The following is a 24,544-nucleotide window of genomic DNA, read 5'->3' on the forward strand; positions in this document are numbered from 1 at the left end:
CCCACTTTGATAGAATATCAAGGCTCATGAGCAAGCTTATCACATTGCTGGCTAAAGTCATGCAATTGCTTAGTGGTTGAGCCATGACTTATACTTTGGTCTTCTGACATCTAGTTCACTTTACTTCCATAATGCCATGGCCTCTGAAGATAAATAGTTCAGATTCTGCTTTTAGTTTTGGTTCTTTAAAAAAACTTTATACTAATGAAAGAAAATAATAGAGAAGCAGCATGATATAGTTAATGGCTTTAGAGTCATAGGCATGGAATCAGGAAGAACTAGGTTCAAATCCTTCCTCAGACACTTATTATACCTATGTGACTCTGGGCAGGTCACTTAATCTCTCTTGCCCTTTTTCAGATGAGATTAGTAGGTGGTCTAAAAGGTCCCTTCCATAAATTTATGATCCCCAAGAAGAAGAGGTTCAAACTAGAAAAGATAAAATAAATATATTTTCAGAAGGGATGAAGAGATGGTGAAAGAGCACTTGACCACTTAAAAATGAATTTTTAGGTTTCCCGACCCAGGGTAATCATCCTCTAGAAGACTAAGGAACAAATTCTTAGATATCTAATCATAAGCCACTGTTTGTATTTGAAAGAACATAAGAGAATGGGAGGGTTATGAGAAGATTAGAAACTTGTAAATGTTCAAAAGAGTGAACATTTTGGAGATAAGATCACAGATCTAGAACCAGAAGGAATCTTAAAGGTCATCTATTCCAACTCTCTGAAAAATAAGAGGAAACTGACATCCAGAAAATTAAGTGTCTGAGCCGAGATTTGAACCCAGGTCCTCCTATTTGAAAAGCGGTGTTCTTTTCACAGTTTCCCTCTGGTAGAATGAAGAAGTAGATTATTAGAATTGAGGAGATGCTCCTATGTATGTAGTAGTACTCAGGCAAGACGGTACAGGTATATTTGGATCACCTGAGCTCTGAGGAATGAGCAAGGGTAACTTAGACCAATGTATTATAATCGATGACATGCTGTCAATTCTTTACACATACCACGAATCTCCAGTGACCTTTGAGTGACACATAATTTTGATTCCTCAAAGATTGTGGTTTTCTATGATTTGTAGGAGCATAGTATATATCAAAATACACTGTATTTGGGGTAAACCTTCAGGTCATCAAACGTGCATCCTGCTTTCTTCTTCTTTTTCTTCTTTTATCCTAGTGCATGGTGCCCATCTGCAGTATCAATCTAGCCAGTTTTATGGGTTGTCAATGCACTTAAGTGCATCCGGATCTATATAGTAGATAGCCTTCTTCAACGTATTTTTTCCTGCTTGTTAGGCCAAACTCTTTTGAGTGATTGTGGATTTCTTTTAGGAGGCTCTGCAGTGTTCCAGGGCTTGCTGCAGTCAACGCACTATCATCCACAAACAGGAGCATCTACAAGACCACCATCTCTAAGGAATCCTTCTTCTGTTTGGACTCTGTGCTGGATGTCCTTCATGATGGTGGCAAACTTTGCCAACATACATATATCCTGCTTGCTGTTAATAGAGGAGTGTTAAACAAGGCGAGCATACATATCCTTCTTTTATTCCTTGCTTGACAGTAATCACCAATTGATTTTGAACCAGTTATCTCTATAGTTGTAATTATCTCTATAGCCAAGCCTTGTATCATCTTGATACATGGGAGATACTGTTTTGGCAAAGTGCTTTAAGGCTGCATTTTGACTGAAACAATGTTTTTTAATAGGCAGTATTAGGGTTTGGTATTCCTTGTACCTTTCAGTAAATTGTGTGACTGAAAAAGATATGGTGTATTACATAGTATCACTTCCAAAAGTTACTTGGTCCTCTCTAGTATTTTCCTTATGCATAGTTTGACCTGCGTGTAGATTATTTGCATTAATATTTTATTAAGATGAGAAAATTAGGAATATGGCTCAATAGTGCCTGATTTTCTGTCACTTTTTTTTGGTCATTTTATGCTCTCAGATTTTTCCATATCTTAGGTATGTTCCCTTCCTTCAGATTCTTTCAGAATGGATTCCTCAACACTCTCCCTTATGTTGTTCCCTCCTTCATAAATCTCTATGGTGGATACTTTCCTGGTCTGGCTGCACTTCCCGTCTTTGTTTTGTTTAGTGCTGTAGCTGTATCCTCGTGTAACACATAATGGACTAAAATATTGAGTCCAAGAAGTGTATATTCCCATCTGTGTGTGTGTGTGTGTGTGTGTGTGTGTATGTACACACAGAATAAATATAAAGGTCATACAAAGTAGTTGAACACTAGCAGTTGAGGGGAACAGGAAGCCTGTAATTCTTGAAGGTAATGAAGAGGAGTGTGAGTGTATTCCAAGCATGGAAGATGGCCACTGCAGAGACATGGAGAGGAGTAGTGGATGGTGTGGGTGTGAAACAGAAGAAAGGCTGGTTTGACTGGATCGCAGTGAGGGGGGGCGAGGGGAGGGGGAGAATACTATCCAGTGAGGCTGGAAGGGGTAGGTCAGGAAAATGTTCTTAAGGGCTTTGCAGTTAATTTAAACAAAAGAGTTTATCTTGGATTCTAGTGGTAATAGGGAGACATTTGAGTTGATTTAGTAAGAAAAATACCTGGTCCCATCTATCCTACAGGAAAATGGCTTTGATAGCAGTGTAGACAATGGATTGAAATGGAAGCGATGAAGAAGGGAGACCAATCAGGAGGCTGTTGTCAAATAACATGAGAGAGGTGATGAGTGTCTGAAAATTAAGGTTGTAGGTGTATGACTAGAGAGAAATGGTTAGATGTGGGTGATACTATGATGGTAGAAATGGCAGGTTTTGTCAGTTGATTTGGAAATACGGGGTGAAGGAAAGTGAGGAATTGAAGATGGTGTCAACAGTGACTATACCATGGGAAACTGCACGGATGGGGTGGTGCTTTTAAGAGAAATAGGGAGTTTGAAAGAGATCCTTTGGAGAGGAAAGATTATCAGTTTTGGACATAATGAATTTAATGTCTCTTAGACATCCAGTTTGAAATGCCTGATAGGTAATTAGTGATGTATCCAAATCTGAGGGGAGATACTTGAGCTGGATATATAGATCTATCCGTTATCCTCATGTTGGAACTGGAGAGAGAGAGAGAGAGAGAGTATAGAGAGGAAAAGAGTAGGAAACCTAGGACAGAGCCTTGGGGAATACTCACAGAAAACTTAGGAAATAATGAACCTTCAGGGAGTGTTTAGACAGGTAAACCAGGAGTGAGTACCATCCAAATTGCCCAGAACACGTGGTCATTGGTGTCACTTAGTTATGTGAAGGAAGAGAACTGAAAAAGGACCCTCCAATTTGGCAGCAGGTGACTTGGTAGAGAATTATTTGTAAAGCTGGAATAGAATAAAATCAACACCTGATGATTATGTGTGAGGTTCCATGGGGAGAAGGAAGAGTCATTGATGATCATGGGTTACTGGGGAAATGATAGTGTCCTCAGCAGAAATAGAGAAGCTTGGAAGTTTGGCTTGAAGGGGAAATATATGCCCAAGGCCACCTCCACATTAAGAAAAAACAGCTGAAGGGGGGCAGCTAGGTGGTGCAGTGGGTAAAGCACTGGCCTTGGATTCAGGAGGACCTGAGTTCAAATCCGGCCTCAGATACTTAACACTTACTAGCTATGTGACCCTGGGCAAGTCACTTAGCCCCAATTGCCTCACTAAAAAAAAAAAAGAAAACAAAGAAAGAAAAAGCAGCTGAAGATAACTTTGTTGCATACATGTGCACACATATACTCAAAAAGATGTGTGAGGCTCTCTCAATGCAGGTTGCAAGCCACCTATGCCCATCTGTCCAGTGTACCTCTTGTCCATGGCCTCACATAAATCTGTCATAGGGAAGTTGACCCAATATGTTTGGGACCAGTCATTAATTTTTCCTGCTAACATTCTCAACCCATCCCTTTTCCTTGCTGCTTGTTCAGCCCATTATCATTTCACCGGGGAAGCCAGGTGGGTGCAGTGGAAAGAAGGCCGGGCCTAGAGTTAGAAAGACCTGTGTTAAAATCTGGCCCCAGACATTCACTAGCTATGTGACCTTGGGCAAGTCACTTCACTTCCTATTTGCTTCAGTTTCTTTATCTCTAAATGGGGGTAATAATAGCACCTACCTCCCAGGGTTGTGAGGACCAAAAGAAAGAAAAATCATAAAGGGCTTAGCACAGTGGCTGGCACATAGTAAGAATGATATCAATATCAGGCATTATGGTATCATTGTTATCATTAGGAAGCTGAGCAGTGCAGTGGATAGAGGTTGGGCCTGGAGTCAGGAAGACCTGAGTTCAAATTTGTCTTTAGACTCTTTCTAACTGTGTAAACCAGAGTGAACCCTGTACCATCTGTGTGCTGCAGTCTCCTTATCTATAAGTGAGGAGAATAATAGCTCCTACCTCCCAGGGTGGTTGTGAGGATGGAATGATACAGTACAGAGCACATGCTTTATAGACTCTTTCTCTCCTCTTTCCCTCCTTTCCTCCTCTCTGACATTCTGTAGTTGTTAAATACTGTGGCAGGTTCTCCAAGAACCTGCTCTCTTCTGGCTTTGGATGATGCTCTTCCACCATCTTCCACCGTCCTTCTTTGTAAGATTTTGGCGTATTTATTTTCCAAACTATTATGTTCTGAACTATATTCTCTTGACCATCTCCCTTGCTTTGGCAAGTAGCTCATGAATTTGCTAAGTGAGGTACCCTTGCTTTCATTCATGGCTTCTTTTGTGGTGGGAGTTGATTTGCATTGGTTAAATGTCTGGATTTTCTTATCTCCTTTCAGTTGTCCATTGCCTGTTTTTCGTTACCCAGTGATGTTTTTGAATAGGTCAAGATTGAGGTGCATCAATTGCCTACCATTTTCCCCTTTTATGTTCTTTTTTTTTTTTTTTTTTTTTTTTTTGGTGAGGCAGTTGGGGTTAAGTGACTTGCCCAGGGTCACACGGCTAGTAAGTGTTAAGTGTTTGAGGCTGGATTTGAACTCGGGTCCTCCTGAATCCAGGGCCTATCCACTGCGCCACCTAGCTTCCCCTTATGTTTATTCTTTTAGCTTTCTACCAATTTAGATCTTTGCTCTAACAAATTGTCAAGTGCAGTTGTGCACTTAAGTTTATGCATGTATTTCTAGACCTCTGGTTTTCTTGATATAGGGAACTCCAGGTGAAGAAACTTCCTCTACCTGTGCAAATATTTTCTAACTTAGTTTAGTTGTCTGGGACACCCAGAGATTTTAAATAGAAAGATATTTATTGTTGAGGAGAGAGTTGAAACTTCTTCAAATCATCCCTGCAGCCCCCTGCTCTGTTGCCAAGTAGTTTTTATTCCATGGGGATTCCTCCCTTTCTTATTTTCTGCTTTGGGACATTGTTAGACAAAGTATACTCAGAGGTGAGAGTGAGAATGGATCCTGGGACTCTTCTTGTACCTAACAGTTCTTTCTGGTATTTGAAAAATGTGTGAATTTTGCAGGAAAAGGACATGCCCTCTTCTAACTCTGTCTTTCTGTGTATGTCTATTGTCTCTGCTGCTGCTGGTGGTGTGTGTGTGTGTGTACATGTGTGCGTGCAAGCGCACTGTGTTTTTGTATCTTCATAAGGCACTCAGGGCAGGGATTCAGGCAATTACTGGAAACATACTATTCGTTCAAAGCACTCAGCCTCCTTTACCTTGTAGATCCTACTGACACTTGGTGTGACACACATACACACAGCATATCTTGTGTGTGAGTGCAAAATGCACTGCTAACTGCTTCTGCTATTTTTTTTTTTTTTTGGCAGAGCAATGGGGGGTTAAGTGACTTGCCCAGGGTCTGCTGCTATTGAAGAGACCAACAAGGCTTAAATTATATCTGTGGTACTAGGAACTCTAATTATATGGTATCTTTGGCATTATGTAAATCATATTGGTCAGAATGATCATTAGTGTTTTGGGATCAATACAGATGTTGTTTTTAGCCCAATCTAGATATGAGTGGTCATCTTACTGTTATTTTGCTAGATAACTGAAAGCATTTATTTACAATTATCCTTACACTACCATACCATCATTTCACGATTGTTATAAGAATTTTGGCTGCCAGATGATCTTTTTTTTTTTTTTTTAACCGTAACTGCTTATGAATGCTCTCTGCTAATAGTTATGGTCTACATGGAGCATATACCCATATAAATGATGTTATGTATCTCTGAATGATTTTCCTTTTGCTTTCTCTTGTAATTATAGATATTATATTCCCAAGGCCCAAAATTCCATTATGATGTTCCTTGACATATACATAAAAAAGACTGGCTTATAACTATTAGACATCTAAATTTATAAAAGAAAATTAGAAGAAAGGCAGAAAACTTAGATTTTCACATTTGATTTAAATATTTGTAATAAATATTTCTTTAGGAAATGGTAATGAATAGTGAAGAAGCTTTTACTGAATGTATTAGTTGTTTCTGATTTTTTTTTAATCACATTTAGTATAATGTTAAAATTACTGGAGAGGTGACCATTACAGATGAGGATGAGTCAGTTAAATATCCTGATGTTTTGAAGAAAATAATCAAAGGTAGATAAACTAATCAGCAAATTTTTACTGTGGATGGAGCAAGCTTTTTCTAGAACTTCTGAGACAGAAAAAATTTAACCTAGATTTTAAATTGTATTAGGATCACGCATTACTTTTATTGTGTAGTAATGCAGAAGATTTTTCTTTTTTCTTTTCTGGGGCAATGAGGGTTAAGTGACTTGCCCAACGTCACACAGCCAGTAAGTATCAAGTGTCTGAGGCTAGATTTGAACTCAGGTCCTCCTGAATTCAGAGCTGGTGCTTTATCCCCTGCACCGCCTAGTTGCCCCCCAGAAAATTTTAAATTAAAACTGATTGGTCTTGAAATATTGCACATCTATCACTTCCAGTTCTTTGGTAGTCAGATAAGAAAGCATGGATGACTAAAATGGTTTTTGAAGACTGTTTTTTAAGTTTTTCAGCAGCCCAGCTGTTGAAAAATATTGCAAGGATAACAATATCATGTTTAAGGCATTACTGATTTTGGATAATGTCCTGGCAATTCATCCAGTTACACTGGATTTATTTTTTGAAAATCTGAGCATGTAAATTTTCAAAGATTTAAACAAAGAAAATGAATCCAGGTATGCTGCTAAAAATCTCAAACAGCATTAATATTTTTTCATATCCCTGTAAACTTATTTTCGGTATTCAGCCAGTTAAAATTTTTGTTTTCTATATCTACTCTTACTTTATAATAAACTTGAACTAGAATGATTTTCTTTACTTGCTACTATATTAAACATAATTGTAACTTCCAATAGTGTGAATTCAAATAATTTGACAATTTCACAAGATTAGTCATTTGCATTATACTATTATACTAACTACATACTAACCGTAGTAGTTGTGCTAGTAACTAAATGTTCATAATAAAAATTTACATCTTGGGGGCAGCTAGATGGTGCAGTGGTTAAAGCGCTGGCCCTGGATTCAGGAGTACCTGAGTTCAAATCCAGCCTCAGACACTTAACACTTACTAGCTGTGTGACCCTGGGCAAGTCACTTAACCCCCATTGCCGCCCCCCCTCCCCCCAATTTACATCTTACTATAGAAAAAGTATCTTAATGTTTATTTTAAAATGGAATGTCTTTGTAGTAATAATAAAATCACATTTATAGAGCATTCTAAGTTTCCCAAAGCATTATTTACTCTTGTTTACCCAGGTTCAAATATATATATTTTTTAAATGTCAAGAATCAAACCCAGGTCCTTTGCCTCCAGATATCTTGCTCTTTCCATTGTTGTGTGTTATATCTCCATGTTTAGCATTTTGTGGGAGCCATTAAAGACCTCCATCAGTTTTCCCTCATCCTTACTGCATGACCACCAGTTTACTCCTTTTCTCATTCTGTGTTTCCTAGATAATATCCTTTGTTTCAAGTCACTGTTGGTAATCTACTGCAGCCTGCTTATACTTATCATGTATCTTCTCTGTTGCCATTTCATCCCCTGAAGTTTTTTTTTTTCCCCAGAGATTGTGGTAGTAATGATAATGAATACTCATAGTTGACATGTTGACATTCATATATCCTTTTAAAGTTTATAAAATCCTTTCCACCTAGTAGCCATGTGAAGTAAATAAGTAATTATTCTTGTTTTTCACATGTGTAAAAGTGAGGCATATATGTTCCTTTATGACCCAGTGAACCACACAGAATGAGTAAATATTGGACTTGAAAATGCATACCTTTCTTTTTCTTCCATTTCACCTTCCCTCTCTTAATTTTTAGTCATTCTCAGATGAATATCGATGCTAAAAAAGACAGGGTTTTGTTTCAGCAAGCAGCTTTGGATAATTTAAAGATAGTCTGCAATTTCTCAAATAATATCCAACATACTTCTAGTCTTTTGCCTCTTCAAAAAATTCAAATGGGATGCCCATCCAATTACAATCTGTAATCTGGGCAATATGTATCCTTCATTGGCTTGTTTTTTCCTGTATGAATTGATAGATCCATCTCTTTTGAGTAATGGTGAATCTCTTTTTTAGAGGCCCTCTTGTGTTCAAGCATAGTACTATCAAACAGCATTCAGAGAATGCCATTTTCAGGGAGTCTCTTCCATTTGGATCCTGTATTAGATATTTTCCCTAACTGTGACAGACATGTAACATATATCTTTAAATTTTATGCCTTGTTTATTATTAATAATTAGAAGATGGTTTATCAGTAAAGAAATCTTAATACACATGCATGAAAAACAACTTGTAAGAAAGCCTTGATTTTTCTTTATCTGAGTTACATGCTTTTAAATAGAGATATTCCATTCTCAGCACAATTCAGGCAACTGTCACAAAAGACAATAGTCTGCTATAGGAAGGCATATGTGAAAGCCTTCCTTTGCTTTTCCCTTATATTCAAAAAAGGAAAGAAAGAAGGGATGGGGGGAATGGGGGAAGAAAGCATTTATTAAATACTTACTAGAAGGGACAGCTAGGTGGCACAGTGGATAAAGCACTGGCCCTGGATTCAGGAGTACCTGAGTTCAAATCCGGCCTCAGACACTTGACACTTACTAGCTATGTGACCCTGGGCAAGTCACTTAACCCTCATTGCCCTGACAAAACAAAAAAACAAATAAATACTTACTACATACTGTTGACATGCATAATGAATTCATAAAACATTCTTGATTATCCATAAAGTTTTCGTGAAAATAGGACCATAAATAAGTAATTATTGATTCCTTCTCATTGCCTCTTTAGGGTAATTATCTATGAATTTTCCCATCCTTTTGAAATTTTCCTATCCCTCTATTTTAAAAATCAATGCCGGGGCAGCTAGGTGGCACAGTGGATAGAGCACTGGCCCTGGATTCAGGAGGACCTGAGTTCAAATCTGGCCTCAGACACTTAACTCTTACTAGCTGTGTGACCCTGGGCAAGTCACTTAACCCCAATTGACTCACCAAAAAAAAAAAAATAATAATAATCAATGCCAAGAGTACCTTTTAAAACATTTTGTATCTAGCACCACCTGTGCCTACTGTTTATATTTGATATAATCTAACCATTCTTTCATATTTCACTTTTTGAGTGCCATTTAAAATTTTTCATATGGAACATTGTATAAGGAGATGCATCCATATATGATTGTTACTCTATCATTAGTGATGGACAAAAAAGATTATCACATACTTAACAGTTCTTTAGCTTTTCTTCTGATGGCTTTGATGTGTCTAAGTATGCCCCTCCTCTATCCAAAGAGCTATCTCTTATAGCAAATAAAAAAGAAAAAGAAAAGGTCATTTCAGGGAAACCAACCAGCACGTCAAACACATATGACAGTAATATACCGTTCCACTGTCATAGTCTCCTTCTTCTAAACGGAGTAAGATAGAGAGAAAGAGAGGGATCAGATATGATGTTCAAAAGAAATAGCTTATAAGTTGAATAGAAAATAGACTTTAAACCTGGTATTTCAGAAGCTTTAATTCCTCCAGCAAGGTTACGAAGAATATACACAGAACAAATGAGGAAGGGTCTAGCTCACAAATCAGAAAATGAAATTAACAATCAATAGGAATAGAAGAGAAATTATGAGGGCATAGCAAGGAGAAACTTCTTTTATAGTTGCAGTTAAATTGAAATGACTAAAAGCCAGAGGTAGAAGGAGAATCTTGTAAAATGCAAAAAAACCTGAACACCTGTATAATTGAGTGGGGAAATAGAAAGGGAAAGGGGACAAAAATAAAAGTACACATACACACAAAAAATGAACTTAGGAAAAAGTAGGTGAATGAGTTCAGCAGAAGAAGGTAGAGTGTATAGGAATCGACTGGTATCAAAATTCTTTAAGGAAGTAATCACAGAGACAAATTGCTGACTTAAAGAATAAGAGTATTTCAAAAATACTAAAAATATAAATGGAAGAAAACATCATCCTAAAAATAACTCTTAAATAGTTCATATTTGTATACAAGACCCATAAATAAAAAGTGAAGACCTACACAGAATGAAAAAGAGGTTAGAAAGCAAAATTTACTTTGTATTATGTAAATAAAAAAAAAAGCTGAAGTTGCATTTATGGAATCAAAGCAAAAATAAAAATCTGTGATATCAATAGAGATAAAAAGGAAAACTATATGATGTTTAAAGGAACCATAATGATCTAATAGCATTACTAATCATATGTACCAAATGACATTGCTTCTAAATTCATAAGGAGAAGTTAATTGGTTTGCAGTACACACAGAGGGAACCCAACCTGGCGCCCCCCCCCCCCCCCCCGCAACACACTAATAGTTGTTTTCCATTCTTTTTTTATTTTTATTTTTTTGTGGGGCAATGAGGGTTAAGTGACTTGCCCAGGGTCCCACAGCTAGTAAGTGTCAAGTGTCTGAGGCCGGATTTGAACTCAGGAACTCCTGAATCCAGGGCCGGTGCTTTATCCACTGCACCACCTAGCTGCCCCCCACAGCTATTCTTTATTCTGCCTGGATTTCTCTCTGTTTTCTGACTTGGTTAGAGCTCTTTCCAAACTTTTGGAAGACTTATTTTCCCCTCCATTACTTTAGTACTTTTTTTGAAGTAATAGTTTGAATATTTGATGTAATATTTCTTTTTCCTCTTGTTTTGCTTGTTCTCTAAATAAATAAGGGTATTGTCGCCTGCTGTGTTTCTCTTCCTTTCCGGGAGATCAAGTATTTCATATGGCTGGGCTGGTGTCTACATTCATTTAACCTCTTCCCCTTTTTTGTTTTTTCAAATCTGTTGAACCTTGAAAAATTCTGATAATCACAGTTATAGGGTCATAGATTTACAGAAGGAAGGCCTCCTTGGTTTATCTGTGGTAATAACCCTCATTTTACAGATGAGGAAACTGAGATTCAGTGACTTGCACAAGGGGAACACAGGTAGTATATTCAGTGCCCTAAATCCGTAATAATACCCATCACACTGCACTTTTTCCTTTTTTTTTTTTCCCCTCCAGATGGAAGGTATGGGTTTAAGTTGTTGTGATTGCCCTTTTTCATCTTAATGGATTTCCTAGTGGAGTTAATCTTTAGTTTGTCTTAAGGGTACCCAGGTAGAAATTTGGAAATGATTCCTATGTTGATAAATTTTTTTCTCCTTAATATTTTGTAATCAGGTTTGTTTCTTGCTATGTCTGTTATTCTTTGCCTCTTCAGCTGATGAAAATTGTCGTTCAATCATAAACACAAATTTTCCGCTATTTATAAACCCTTTACATTTTTTATTAATTAATCTCACTATATTTTCCGATATATCTTACCATTCTTTTCTGTGGAAGTCATTACAAGTGTTGATTTAGATAGATCAAAGAATCTCGTCGAGTTTACCCTTTCTCTCTGTCATCTACAACAGAAGTTAATCCTTGAATTCTAGTTATCTTTAAGGGCTAGATGTTTGCTTGTTTTATTGGTTGTAAAAGTGACATTTATTTAGGCATGGGTTGAGCTGAGTGATCACTAAAGTTTTTTGTTTTTTGCAGTTCTTATTCAGGTCTTTTTTTGCTTTTGCTCATATGCACTGATGGTGCATGCAATGACCATGGAGCGCATGAAATAGTTCTTGTTGCAACTGAGCACACAACTGATTTTACCAACTTTCTCATTTCACTCTGAGGCAAATTTATGGGACTTCCTTCAAAACTTTTAAAAATGATTTTTGGTTTCCTTTTAGTGAGGATATTGATAGTTTTATTGCATTGAGAAAAGTTTTATAATAAACAAAACAACTGATAGAACATCATCAAACACAGGCCTACATATCTCATTTCTCTTTTATATAAACATTTTTTATTAGGATGATGTACAAGCCACAGTATTAGTGAGTAGGCAATTATCATTATTGAATAGGCAATACTGCAATTGGTAGTCTACAGTATTATTGCAAAAGTGATAGAAACATGGAGAGAACAGAAAATCACAGTGCTTTTGTTGATTCTAAAAGGCCAGTGATAGAATTGGTAGAACGAAATGCTGGCTTAATGACGCTTTTCTAACAAGGGGTGGGGGTGTGTGTGTGTGTGTGTGTGTGTGTGTGTGTTGTTTTTTTTTTTTCCTCAAACTAGAGATCATTCAATATTCCTCAAAATATATAAGAACAGAGATTACTCTTTTCAACCTGTTGATTGAAGACACAGGGAGATAAATGCTTATCAAGAATGCTTGCCAGTGTAATGGAGATCTGCTGTAGAGTCCAAATTGAAGGGAGATTTCCAATAGATCTGCTACTGTTGTCAAAGAACATGTTGGTTGTATTAGGCCCTAGAACATTGCTGAGTTCCCTGTATGAGCCAAGTAAAAGTTTGCCCAAATAATCCACATAGTAAAAATAAAGTGTATGCTCATTATCTGAACAATAGAATACAGTTAGATGGACAATATAAGTATCTCATATATGGGAAATTGCTAGTCTTCTTTAATGACTCTAAATTTCTTTATGAACTGATGGCCCCTTCAATCCAATGACAGATTTCTGTAATGGGATTGTATGTCTGTTATACAAACTATACATTCTCTGAAGATTTAATCAGAATAGTAAAGACTCCCATGGTGGATGAGAGATGGCTTCAACAAATAACAGCTAGGTAACTTCAACGAAGGAGCAGCCAGGTGGTGCAGTGGATAGAGTATCAGGCCTGGAATCAGGAAGACTTACCTTTCTGAGTTCAAATTTTGCCTCAGACACCTACTGTGACTCCTCAGTTTTTTCATCCATAAAATGAGCTGGAGAAGGAAACGTCAATACACTCTAATATCTTTGCCAAGAAAACCGCAAATGGGGTCATGAAAAGTCTGAAGCAACTGAACAAAAACAAATTTCAAAGAAAAACTGGTTGTTATAAAAGTTTTGTGTATCATTGCGAAATAAAAGTTGTTTGTACAACTAAATCAGTAGAAAACTGTTGGAAGGTATCCCCCAAAGTAGGTAGGCAGACTTAGTGGGTAGAACTTGGGGAGTTAGAGTTTTATCACCTGGGGCAGGTGTGAACAATGTTGGATCAGCATTAGATGGAATGTCCACATCAGTGAAATCACAGATGTATTTGAGTATTCAAAATCAATTTCAGTGGTAGAGAACCTGAATAAGTGGCTCTTTTTAAATTTTAAGAATTAATTTAAATACAAATACCATTGCTTTCTTCATTAGGTTGCCAACAGTTTTCTTTTTCCTCAATGCACTCCCCTTCTCTTTTTTTTTTTTTTAAGCTGGGCCTCTAAGCTTTGCTTTTATTTTTTTATTTAATGTTTTTGTGTGGGGGGCAATGACGGTTAAGTGACTTGCCCAAGGTCACACAGCTAGTACACGTCAAGTGTCTGAGGCTGCACATGAACTCAGGTCCTCCTGAATCCAAGGCTGGTGCTTTTATGTACTGTACTACCTAGCTGCCCCCACTCCCCCTCTTTTTATTCTCTTTTAATGGAGCTAGAACCATTTGATTTTAGAATAGGAACCAACCATAGAAATTCCTTTCTCATTCTTTCTCTTCCTATTCTCCCTCTCCTTGGATACTTAATTCAAATCTCATTTAGTTTTCAGACTAAAATTTAAGAGCAGATTTATTTTCTAAGTGGATTCAAGGGATTTTTACCAGCCTTATTTTTTTGGGTTTTTTTTTTGTTAAAAGAATTGATAGATTAGGAATTTGAAGGCTCATGAATTTAAATGCATGACATTTTTAAAATATGGAAATGATGCATAAGATGACTATACCTTTTTTAGTTCCTGCAAATCAGATGTTAATAATTATGGAAAACCTTTAGTGTATTTAATGTCCTGTTAGCATGCATGCATACACACACACACACACACACACACACACATACACACACACACACACGATTTTTTTTCTCAAACTAGAGATCATTCAATATTCCTCGAAATATATAAGAACAGAGATTACCCTTTTCAACCTGTTGATTGAAGACACAGGGAGACAAATGCTTATTCAGTGCATGAAAAATGGCATAATAACTTTATATTTAAAGGAATTTTTTTTCCCTATCTCTTGTTCTCTCTCTGCATTCAGAATCTGTATCAGGAGATAAATCTGTATCCCATTCTTGCACAACTCCTTCCACGTCATCTGCCTCTGGGCTAAATCCCACTTCTGCACCTCCAACATCTGCTTCAACAGTCCCTGTTTCACCTGTTCCACAGTCACCAATACCTCCATTACTTCAGGACCCAAATCTTCTTCGACAGCTGCTTCCTGCTTTGCAAGCCACCTTGCAGCTTAATAATTCTAATGTGGACATATCTAAAATAAATGAAGGTAAGATTTTCAACAACATTTTATGCAAAAAAAAAAATTGCACAAAATAAAGTGATTCAGTTTAGGCAGTCTGATACAGTGCTCCGAATATGGCCCAACCAGAGCAAGGTGCCTAAAGCCCATCACTATTCAAGTCCTACATGCTACTACCTTGGGGTAATCTCTCATTATTAGCTTTTGTGGCTGCTTCATCGCATTGTTGATTTATCAAGCTTTCAGTCTACTAAAATCAATTTAAGTATCTTGTTTGCAAAGCTGATTTTTTTAAAAACCAAAGTTGAAAACTTAATTTTTATTTTATTAGGCTCAGTTCAGAATTTTAACATCTGTCTTGTCTCTTGGTTTTTCCATGCTGCTAGAAGTTAACCTTTCTAGCTTTGTATAATCTGTAAATTTGATAAGCATGACATCTTTTTGTTTTCTATATCTGTAGTTAAAATGTTAAAACTGCTTAGGGCCAAGTATAGATCTGTGGGAAACTCCCATCAGAGACCTATTCCAGTTTGACATTGGACCATTAATGGTTGTTTTTTGGGTCCAGGTTTTCATCTGGTTCGGAATCTAATTAACAGTGCTTCTATATCCAGTCCTCAACTTTGTCTTGTCCATCAAAATAGCAATTACCCAATTTTTGTGTATCTGTTGAAACCTGTTATTTCAGTGAAATGAATTTTATCAGTTATTTTGCGTACTCTTTTTGGTATCTTAGCTTTGGGAATAATAATGAGTTGGATGTTTTCAGTTCTTACAGCAGCTGTGACACAAGCTTCACTGCAATCTATACTCCATAAGATTCTTACTGCTGGACCATCTGCTTTCAATATAACTTCTTTGATTTCTCAAGCTGCACAGCTTTCTACACAAGGTATTTAAGGTCTTATCATTGGTAACGTTGCTTTCCTGGTTGTGTCCTAAAATTCATTATTATGTTGTGTGACATAGAAGTTTAAATTATGAATATGAAGTCGCTCTAACTTGTAACATGGCCTTCTAAAGTTGTATTTGGATAACTAGCCTCTTTGAGTATATTTATTAGCTAAAGTAATCTTTTGCTTTTCATTTACTTCTCTTTCCGTATTCCTCTTTATGTGCAATATGCATATATAAAGCTCCTGCTGATTTAAATCTTGTATAGGAAATGAATTGTTTTAGATGTGTCACTCACAATATAAATTTTAAAATATTAAATGAGTACATCGACTTTTTGTATGTGTTTATAGTAAATACTTTTCTTTTATTGCAGCTCAGCCATCTAATCAGTCTCCCATGTCTCTAACATCTGATGCCTCGTCCCCAAGGTCATACGTATCCCCAAGGATAAGCACGCCTCAGACTAACACAGTTCCTATTAAACCTTTGATAAATACACCTCCTGTATCGTCACAGCCAAAGGTATGCTGTTTAAAATATATGTTTATATGGTTGTGATTTATTTTCTGATTGGTGCCTTGGAGAAAAATAACATTATTTCTTAGAACTTAATTTATGCATTTTTAATTTCTGGGTTTAGGAAGATGGCCTCTATAAAATGAAATTTGGTAGAATAGTACCTTTGAGCCTGAGGGAAATGGCATCAAGTTCAAAGTGGTGTTGTTATTGTGGGCAGATGAGAAAACACTGGAAGGTCCCTAGAGCTCTACTGATCTTTTGGGACGATAACTGTAGAATCAGGAAGCAATGGATCTTCTGACTCTGTTGGGCTATATCATATTCCCATTACCTTCAGAATTCCTTTCCTCATAGAATTGTGTGGGGGGAACATGTAATTTCATGAGAGAAGGAATGTAAGAACAGACCTAGTGAACTTCAGAACTCAAAGGGTAGCCTAACACAGGAGAAGGGACACTGAATCGGTATGCAAGGAGTGGGATTACTTGTCTCAGGCTTTCCGTTGACGGTGTGATCTTGAGCACCTTAACTCTTTCTGGACCTCATTTTCCTTTTCTGTAAAATGAAAGGAGTTTGAACCAGTGAGCTTTAAACTCCCAGCTCTAAATCATGATCCTTCTGGTTCATTGGTCTCTTTGATTATTGAAGAGACTGAATTATAAAGTTTATGTGATTTTTGTGTCGTCATACAGCTAGATAGTGACAAAATCTTGATTAAAACCCAGGTGGTTTTTAATTGCTATTCATTTATTTTTCTGTGACGGTATGCATTTTGAAATGGTTATTTTTTTCCTCAGTGAACTTTCGTTTATAAATAAGTCCTAGTCACAGTCATTCTTGATTTGTTGACCAAGACATGTCATTATTGAAATTTTGTTGGTTTTGATAAGTTATAAAGCCTAAATGCATTTATGTCACTTACAGTTCTATCAGATTCTGAATCTGCCCCTGAATAGACTTGAAGCCTACTGGTCTGCCAGGAGGCAGCTAGGTGGTGCAGTGGATAAAGCACTGACCCTGGATTCAGGAGGACCTGAGTTCAAATTTGATCTCAGACGCTTGACACTTATTAGCTGTGAGACCCTGGGCAAATCACTTAACCCTCATTCTCCCCCCTCCCTCCCCCCCAAAAAAAGGAAGAAAAGGGGGGGAGAAAGAAAAATATTTACCAAAGAAGAGCACATTCAAGTTCTTGAAGTCACAAAGCTCAATTCTGTTAGGAAACCTTGACTTGAACTCATATAACAAAGTACAAAGGAGAAAAAAACAAGATTATCCAGATTAAAATTTTTCAAAGCCTGGGAATTCTGTAGGTTCCCCCCTCTCCCCCTTTAAACTCAGCAGTTAGTTTATCTATGAATCATCATTTTGAATAATTTAAGTTCCCTTATGCAACATCCACTGAAACTTTTTATCTGAAAAAGCATAATTTTGTTGGTTCTTGCGTCTCGAGGTTGTAAAAAAAATAAGCACTTGACCTAAAAGAGACGGTTGGTTTCATGTTTAAAAGAATTAATTTATAGGATCTTAGATTTAGAACTGAGAAGATCTCATTTTACAAATGTGGAAACTTGAGACCCAGAGAGATTAAATGTTTTGTACCAAGTAGTAAGTGGCAGGCCTGAGATTGAGTCCAGCTCTTTGAATACACAAAATACATTAAAGGAAATTTAGGATTAGGAGCAAGTATAGGTGGTCATGTGGAGTAATTATTTTTTTCCCCTGGGAAATTAATTAACCTCTCTGAGCCTCAATATCTTCAACTACAAAATTAAGTGTCTGGACTAGATTATCTCTAAATTGCCTTCCATTTCTTAGAATGTAGTTTTTCTTAGATGAAACATGTGCCTCTATATTACGTTATTTCATAGTTGGGTCCCACATACTTCTTAATGTTTTTCAGTGTTTATTATATTACAATTACTGGTATCTATGAAAACTGATTACTTTATTCCCTAGAATAATGCAGTTTCAGAGTTGAAAGTTATCTAAAAAAGCATTAATTCAGTACTTTTAAAAAAAAAATATAAACCGAAACCCAGAATGGTTGTTTTTGCCCCAAGATCATATAGCTTTTTAGTGGCAGAGCCAGAATTAAATTTCACTTCTCCTGTTACTGAATCCACTTTTATAACACATTCCTATAAAGTGTTTAAAAATGTACAAATAGGAGGCACTACACACAATGGAAGGACAATCACTGTGTATAATGAGATATTTATTATGTGATGTTTCCAAAAATCTTTAACACACATGAAGAACTGCGTTTACAAGGCTTGTATAAAATGATGGTAATTGTACACTTCGTGATGTTTAGATCATAGGATAAGACCAAATGAGGTATGATCAGAATTTTTTTTTAGTTTGCATAATGATAATGTTGTGGCCACATTCCTGCCTCTCCTCAAATCAGTCATAAACATTCTTGAGGATAAATGGAAAAGCAATGGCACAATGCTGTAAAATGGGGGTGACAGCAGCGCTCACATTCCAGGGTTGTTGTGAGAATCCAATGAGATGATCCTTGTACCGTGCTGAGCATCACACCCTGTAGCAGGACAATGTAGATGGCAGTGATTGTCACCACCATCACCCATTCTTAATTTTCTGTCCTTAACTGACATTTCTGTGGCCTGTCAAGCTGTGGTGTGCGCTAACCCTGTTTTTGAACTTTAGGTTAGTACTCCAGGTGTTAAGCAAGGACCAGTCTCACAGTCAGCCTCTCAGCAGCCAGTAACTGCTGACAAGCAACAAGGTCATGAACCAGCCTCCCCTAGGAGTCTTCAACGATCCAGGTATATATTTCCAATCTGTCCCACTGTCCTTCTGTATAAGAAATAATAAGTATTTTCTCTGCAGTGTATCATGTTACAGTATCTTATGAATATATCTAAAATATTTTAAGCTAATTAAATGTCATGACAGTTATAGATCACTTACATTTTTGTAATATGCTTTATAGTGCTTTGTAGCTTACAGAGTACTTTTGTGGCAAAAACCCTGTGAAGGTAAATAGCTTATTTCTATCATTTGAATTTTATAGTTGAGGAAAAAAGGAAGTTCTAAAGGATTTTTTACTGTGGTCACTAGGATAGCGAGTGGGAGAGCCACCTGGACTTGCACCAGATCTCAGCATCCTTCCCACTACCCATTGATTATAGAAATTATGTGAGTCTATTGCTGTGATTTATAAAATAGGTAGCATTTATTAACACCTACTATCTGTTAACACCTATACTGTATTAAGCCCTTGGATACTCTGTATGTGTACACGTGTTATGTACACAGATATGCACATATACATTTATACTTTTTAGGGGTAGAAACAGAAGGAAGGCACTAACATTAAGGCAGACTAGGAAGACTTTCTTCCCAAAGTCAGGACTTTAGTTGAAATTTGAAGAAAACCAGGCAAGTTAGGAGGTAGAAATGAGAGAGAGCCTTCCATGCATGGGGGAAAGCTAGAGAAAACACCTAGATCCAGAAGAGCTCTCCCAGGTTCATCTTCCTGAGTTCAAATGTGACCTCAGATGCATACTAATGATGTGACCCTGAGCAAGTCACTTAGCCCTTTTTGCCTCAGTTCCTCATCTGTAAAAGGAGCTGAAGAAGGAAATGGCAAACTACTCCAGCACCTTTGCCAAGACAAGCCCAAATGGAGTCAATAAGGGTCAGACATACAAGAAAATGACTAAACAACAAGAAAATATTCTGATTTTAACTTGATCTTGCCACTGTTGCACTACACTGTCATAGGAAGTCTGGATTTATGCCATATGAAAAATGTTCTACTGAAGGAATTCGAGGTCCAACCAAATTGAGATTTGGCTAAGGCACTTTTTTTTTTTTTTTTTGGGTGCAGATGCCGGGGATCGAACCCGGGGCCTCATACAAGCAAGGCACTATTTTTAAAGGAGACTGTAGAGGATATAGACATTTTTAAAAAGTAGCACAATGGTCTGAATCCACATTTTTGTCTAAAATGTTTTATGTGTAAATTACTTATTTTTCTTGGACCTGAAATATGATCTTTTTTTTATGTATTTTATTATGACACTTGACAGCCATTTATTCTTTCTATATTGCAGTAGTCAGAGAAGTCCATCTCCTGGTCCGAATCATACTTCTAGTAGTAATGCATCTAATGCAACAGCTGTACCACAGAATTCATCTACACGACCTACATGCTCGTTAACCCCTACCCTAGCAGCACACTTCAATGAAAGTCTTATAAAGCACGTTCAAGGGTGGCCTGCAGATCATGCAGAAAAGCAGGTATGTACATGTGTCAATAAAAACAAGGCTCTTTATAGAAACAGATGTCTAAGTATTGCTTCATGGCTGATATTTTTTTCAAGCTATATTTAATGTAATTGAAATCTATTTTTAAAAAATAATAGAGGCTCTGACCTGCATTGAGTACAGGTTTCTAAATTCATTGTTAGCTGGGGACAAAAATAAATCTATGTCGGTATTTTAAAGGAAGCTGTGTATTACTGAGAATCAGACAATCTAGGTCCTACTTGCTTACAGTCTAGTATTAGGTATATGACACATACAAATAACTTAATATGGGGTTACATAAGAACAATGATAGCCAAGTGCTTGAATTCAAAATAGGGGAAAATCGTTGCTGAGGTGGGAGTTTCAAGAAAGAGCTCATAAAAAAAAAAGTGATGGTATTTGAATTGTGCTACGAAGAATGGTGGAGCAGATAGAGATATTTCTAGCATCTGCGTGGCAGGAAAATATGGGTCATGTAAGGAGTACAGTGTCCAGTTGTACTAGAGACTAGTACAGTGGTCTGGAGTGTAAAATGTGTAGAAGGAAAGTAGTAGGGAATAAGATTAGAAAGATAGAGTGCCATTAGATTATTGAGGGCCGTGAATATTAAGCTAAGGAATTTGTTAAACCAAGTGCTTGTTAAATAAAAGAATGAACTTTCCTTGATCAAAAAATAAGGTTCTGTTTCAGGGTTTTGAGCAGAGGTTTGATAATATTTGTGTAATGAAGATTGGTCTCTTTAATTGGGGAGGTGGAAAGACCTGTTAGGAGGCTATTGAAATATTTGGATGGTTTAAAAACCCTCTCTGGGATTATGGGAGTGAAAATAAAAGTGGATGGTACAAATGTAAAAGTTCTTACAGAGTTGGAATCAACAGGATTTATGAATAATTAAGAGTCAAAAGGCAACTGATTTTATTTGTATTAAAATGTAGTAGTAGTTTTGAAAGGAGGAAGGAATCCTCAAAACAGGTTGAAGGAAATATGTATATGTATATCATAAGGGCTTATGAAGTTGTTGAATGTACCAAGATGCCATTTATCTCCTCCCCTTATCTCAGCCTCCCTGTGTTACTCTCTAGTTGCTTGATGATAGCTTTTATGTTTATAGTAAGCACCCTTGTCGTATGCCTCCCCTAACACCACTGAAGACAGCCTTTACTTTCTTTACTGTGCAAGTCTTTAATTTATATTTCCTTGAGTTGTAATCTTTCCTTCTTAAAATCTTATCTGTTATACTTTGCAGGGCAGGGAGAGTAGATAGAAATTTAAAAATGTCAGCTCCTTCCTTCACATACAAATGATTAACATTGAAATCTCTTAGTAAACTTTTACCTTCTCTTCTGATGTTGTTTTGTTTAGCCTAATCCTTTTTCGTCTTATTATTTTCTAGTCCCATGCTACACATTACTACTAACTCAGAAATCCCATAAATACTTTTCAATAAAAGAACATTTTCCTAATATTAAAAATAATTTTTGTGTACATTTAGGCATCAAGATTACGTGAAGAAGCTCATAACATGGGGAGTGTTCATATGTCTGAAATTTGTACTGAATTAAAAAACTTAAGATCTTTAGTCCGAGTATGTGAAATTCAAGCAACTTTGCGTGAGCAAAGGTAAGATTTTGCTTAGTATTTGTCTTTAAAAAAAAATACTGTACTTTGTTTTCAATTAAGTTGTTGGCCATAATCATAAATTACTAATTCTCCTAATTTCCATTGACATATTTTGACCATGTTCCAATTATTAAATAACCTTCCAATTGATAAGTTATCTTTATACGGCTTTTTAGTTATAAAATGGTGTGTGTGACTTGGGGCAAATAATAATTTTGTCATTTAGTGACAGCAGTGGTCATGAATGTGTACTTCTATTGATACTAGGTTGACTCAGAACATCTCTCATTGATCACCTGAAATCAGATTGAGCTGGTTTCTCCACCATTTGTTAGTTGTCTCAGTTGAGTGCTGAATTTCCTACAATACACATGTTTCATTGCTCTCTTGTTGTGTTTTTAATTCTGTGGTTTTTAAGAATGGATATTACTCCAAGGAAACATGCAAAAATTATAGCTCTTAAAGAGCACACTTCAATGACTGTTAGATATTGCAGCTGCTATTGATGTGGGGAAGTCAGTGATCATTCAAGTCTACAATGAAACAGAATCAGTTACATCAAAGCACAAAGGAAAGTGCCAAGAACTGACAACCTGTTGCTGAAAAACAATCTGATCAATTCTCAGAAAACAAGTAAAAATCTTCAGAGGAACATGGCAACTGGAAGGGCTGTTCTTGATACCTCTGCAGTGCAGCATATAAACTTCTTGAAGCTGGAAGAATGGCAAGAAGATCAGTTTTTTTTTAAAAATCACCTATTACTTATTGCAATGAAGGAAAAAACAAACCTTGTCACAGGCAAAACAGTATAAAGACTAGAGAGAGAACTGAAGGTTGGGAAAAGATTGGAAATGTTTAATGATGAAACTCACATTTTCATTCAAGCCTATGCCAGAACTCTGTCAGAAGACATCCAGACAAGTTTATAAGATCAGGGAATCTTTGTCAGACTATAAAATATCCACCCCAAAAAAAAGTTTGGGGGATTTTTTCTTTCCAGTGCTCCTGGAAGTCTTGCTACCATTGAGAGAATGAGGAAGTCTGATAGATATGTTCATATATTGAGAAGCAGAATTACAATAATAATTCCCAAATGGAGATGGAATATTGCAACGTGGCCTTTCATCATGCCAAGAGACGGAGATGAACATGCTTCAGTGGCCTGGGAACTTGCCTGATTTAAACCCATTGAAAACTTATGGGCTATATATATAATCAAGGCTAGACTTGGAAAAATGGACTGTTCATCAAAGGTATGCTTAATATCCAATGTGATAAAAGTGTCATTTCATGATGAAGAATTAAGGAGTATGTCAAAATCTTTTGAATCCAATGCCCACTCATATACATAATTGTGGCAAATTAGGACATTTTGCATATTATAGTTTTACATATAAAGATGTAAAAAGTTGTAAGGTGTATTGTATAAGCCAATAAATTTAATTACTTTACTCTGTCCCTGCTAATTTGTACATTATTGTACTGCTATGCCACTAAGACTATTGCCTTCTTTATATTTATGTAACAACACAAAATAAACATTTCATTAAGCATGTTGTCTGTCTTGCACAGCAACTTTATGAAATTTTTCAAGGTAAGTACACGTTTTCATTATTGGATGAGGGAACATGGATAATGCTAATTTCAAACTTCCTGCCTATTTTAGGGATGAGGAGAGCCCATGTAACACTTTACTCCATTTCATATATATATATATAATTTGGCTGCAGCTACTTTGTAGAGATTTGTTTCAGGTTGTTTGGAATAGAAAACTTTTGAAAGATTCTTTTCAAATGCAAGATCTAATAATTCTACAATTAAGATCACTATTCACACTGCTTTTGATTAAAACCTTGAAAATTTTAGCATCTTGTAATTTAGTGACATATATTCTTACCCTCTTCAAGTTCCCAAAGAATGTTAGGTAATGTCGTACAATAAAGTTTTGTTCATTTGAAAAAATGCTTATAGTAAAACAAAGGTAGACTTGACTTTTTTCATTTGCTGTGTTCATGTATTGCTTTAAGTCCATGAAACAGTCTGGACGAGTTCCATCTTCTAATGGAACACTGAGGAAGCATGTTGCAGAAACTCCTGTGCTATTTCTGTTAGAATAGGGAAGGAGGAGATTTCGTCCTAAGCACTAAAATACCTGGGTACACTTTTGGGCAGGGAGTTTGTCCATTCTGGTAGACTGTGAAATCAGTCTTAATTTACATTATTAGTTTTCATTTTCATTAAACAGGGATAGAAAGAATATGCCAGCTCCTAATTTGTAGTCATTACACTGTAAAACCTCAATTAACTAGAAATCTTTCATTGAAATAGTTATACTGTTTTCCAGATAGAACTAAATTTCTCTTAAGGTCATTTCATTTGATTCAGAAATTTTTTGAACATGTAGTATTTATCACATCATTTCAGGGCACTGAGGGTAATTTTCAAAGGAGTGTTACATGA

At 36.5% G+C, this 24,544-nt stretch overlaps 1 protein-coding gene across 2 annotated transcripts in view; it reads left to right on the top strand.

Moving 5' to 3' along the window:
- Positions 1 to 24,544, top strand: part of WAC (WW domain containing adaptor with coiled-coil) — a 114,220-nt gene that overhangs the window by 85,988 nt on the left and 3,688 nt on the right. For both annotated transcript variants that reach the window (XM_043966193.1, XM_043966194.1), the window contains 6 exons: positions 14,546 to 14,791; positions 15,534 to 15,656; positions 16,035 to 16,183; positions 18,857 to 18,975; positions 20,269 to 20,455; positions 21,957 to 22,084. In XM_043966193.1, the coding sequence (XP_043822128.1) occupies positions 14,546 to 14,791; positions 15,534 to 15,656; positions 16,035 to 16,183; positions 18,857 to 18,975; positions 20,269 to 20,455; positions 21,957 to 22,084 (952 nt within the window). The remainder of the gene's footprint in view (positions 1 to 14,545; positions 14,792 to 15,533; positions 15,657 to 16,034; positions 16,184 to 18,856; positions 18,976 to 20,268; positions 20,456 to 21,956; positions 22,085 to 24,544) is intronic.

The sequence above is a fragment of the Dromiciops gliroides genome, chromosome 5 (assembly GCF_019393635.1).
Source record: "Dromiciops gliroides isolate mDroGli1 chromosome 5, mDroGli1.pri, whole genome shotgun sequence".
Classification (NCBI taxonomy): Eukaryota; Metazoa; Chordata; class Mammalia; order Microbiotheria; family Microbiotheriidae; genus Dromiciops; species Dromiciops gliroides.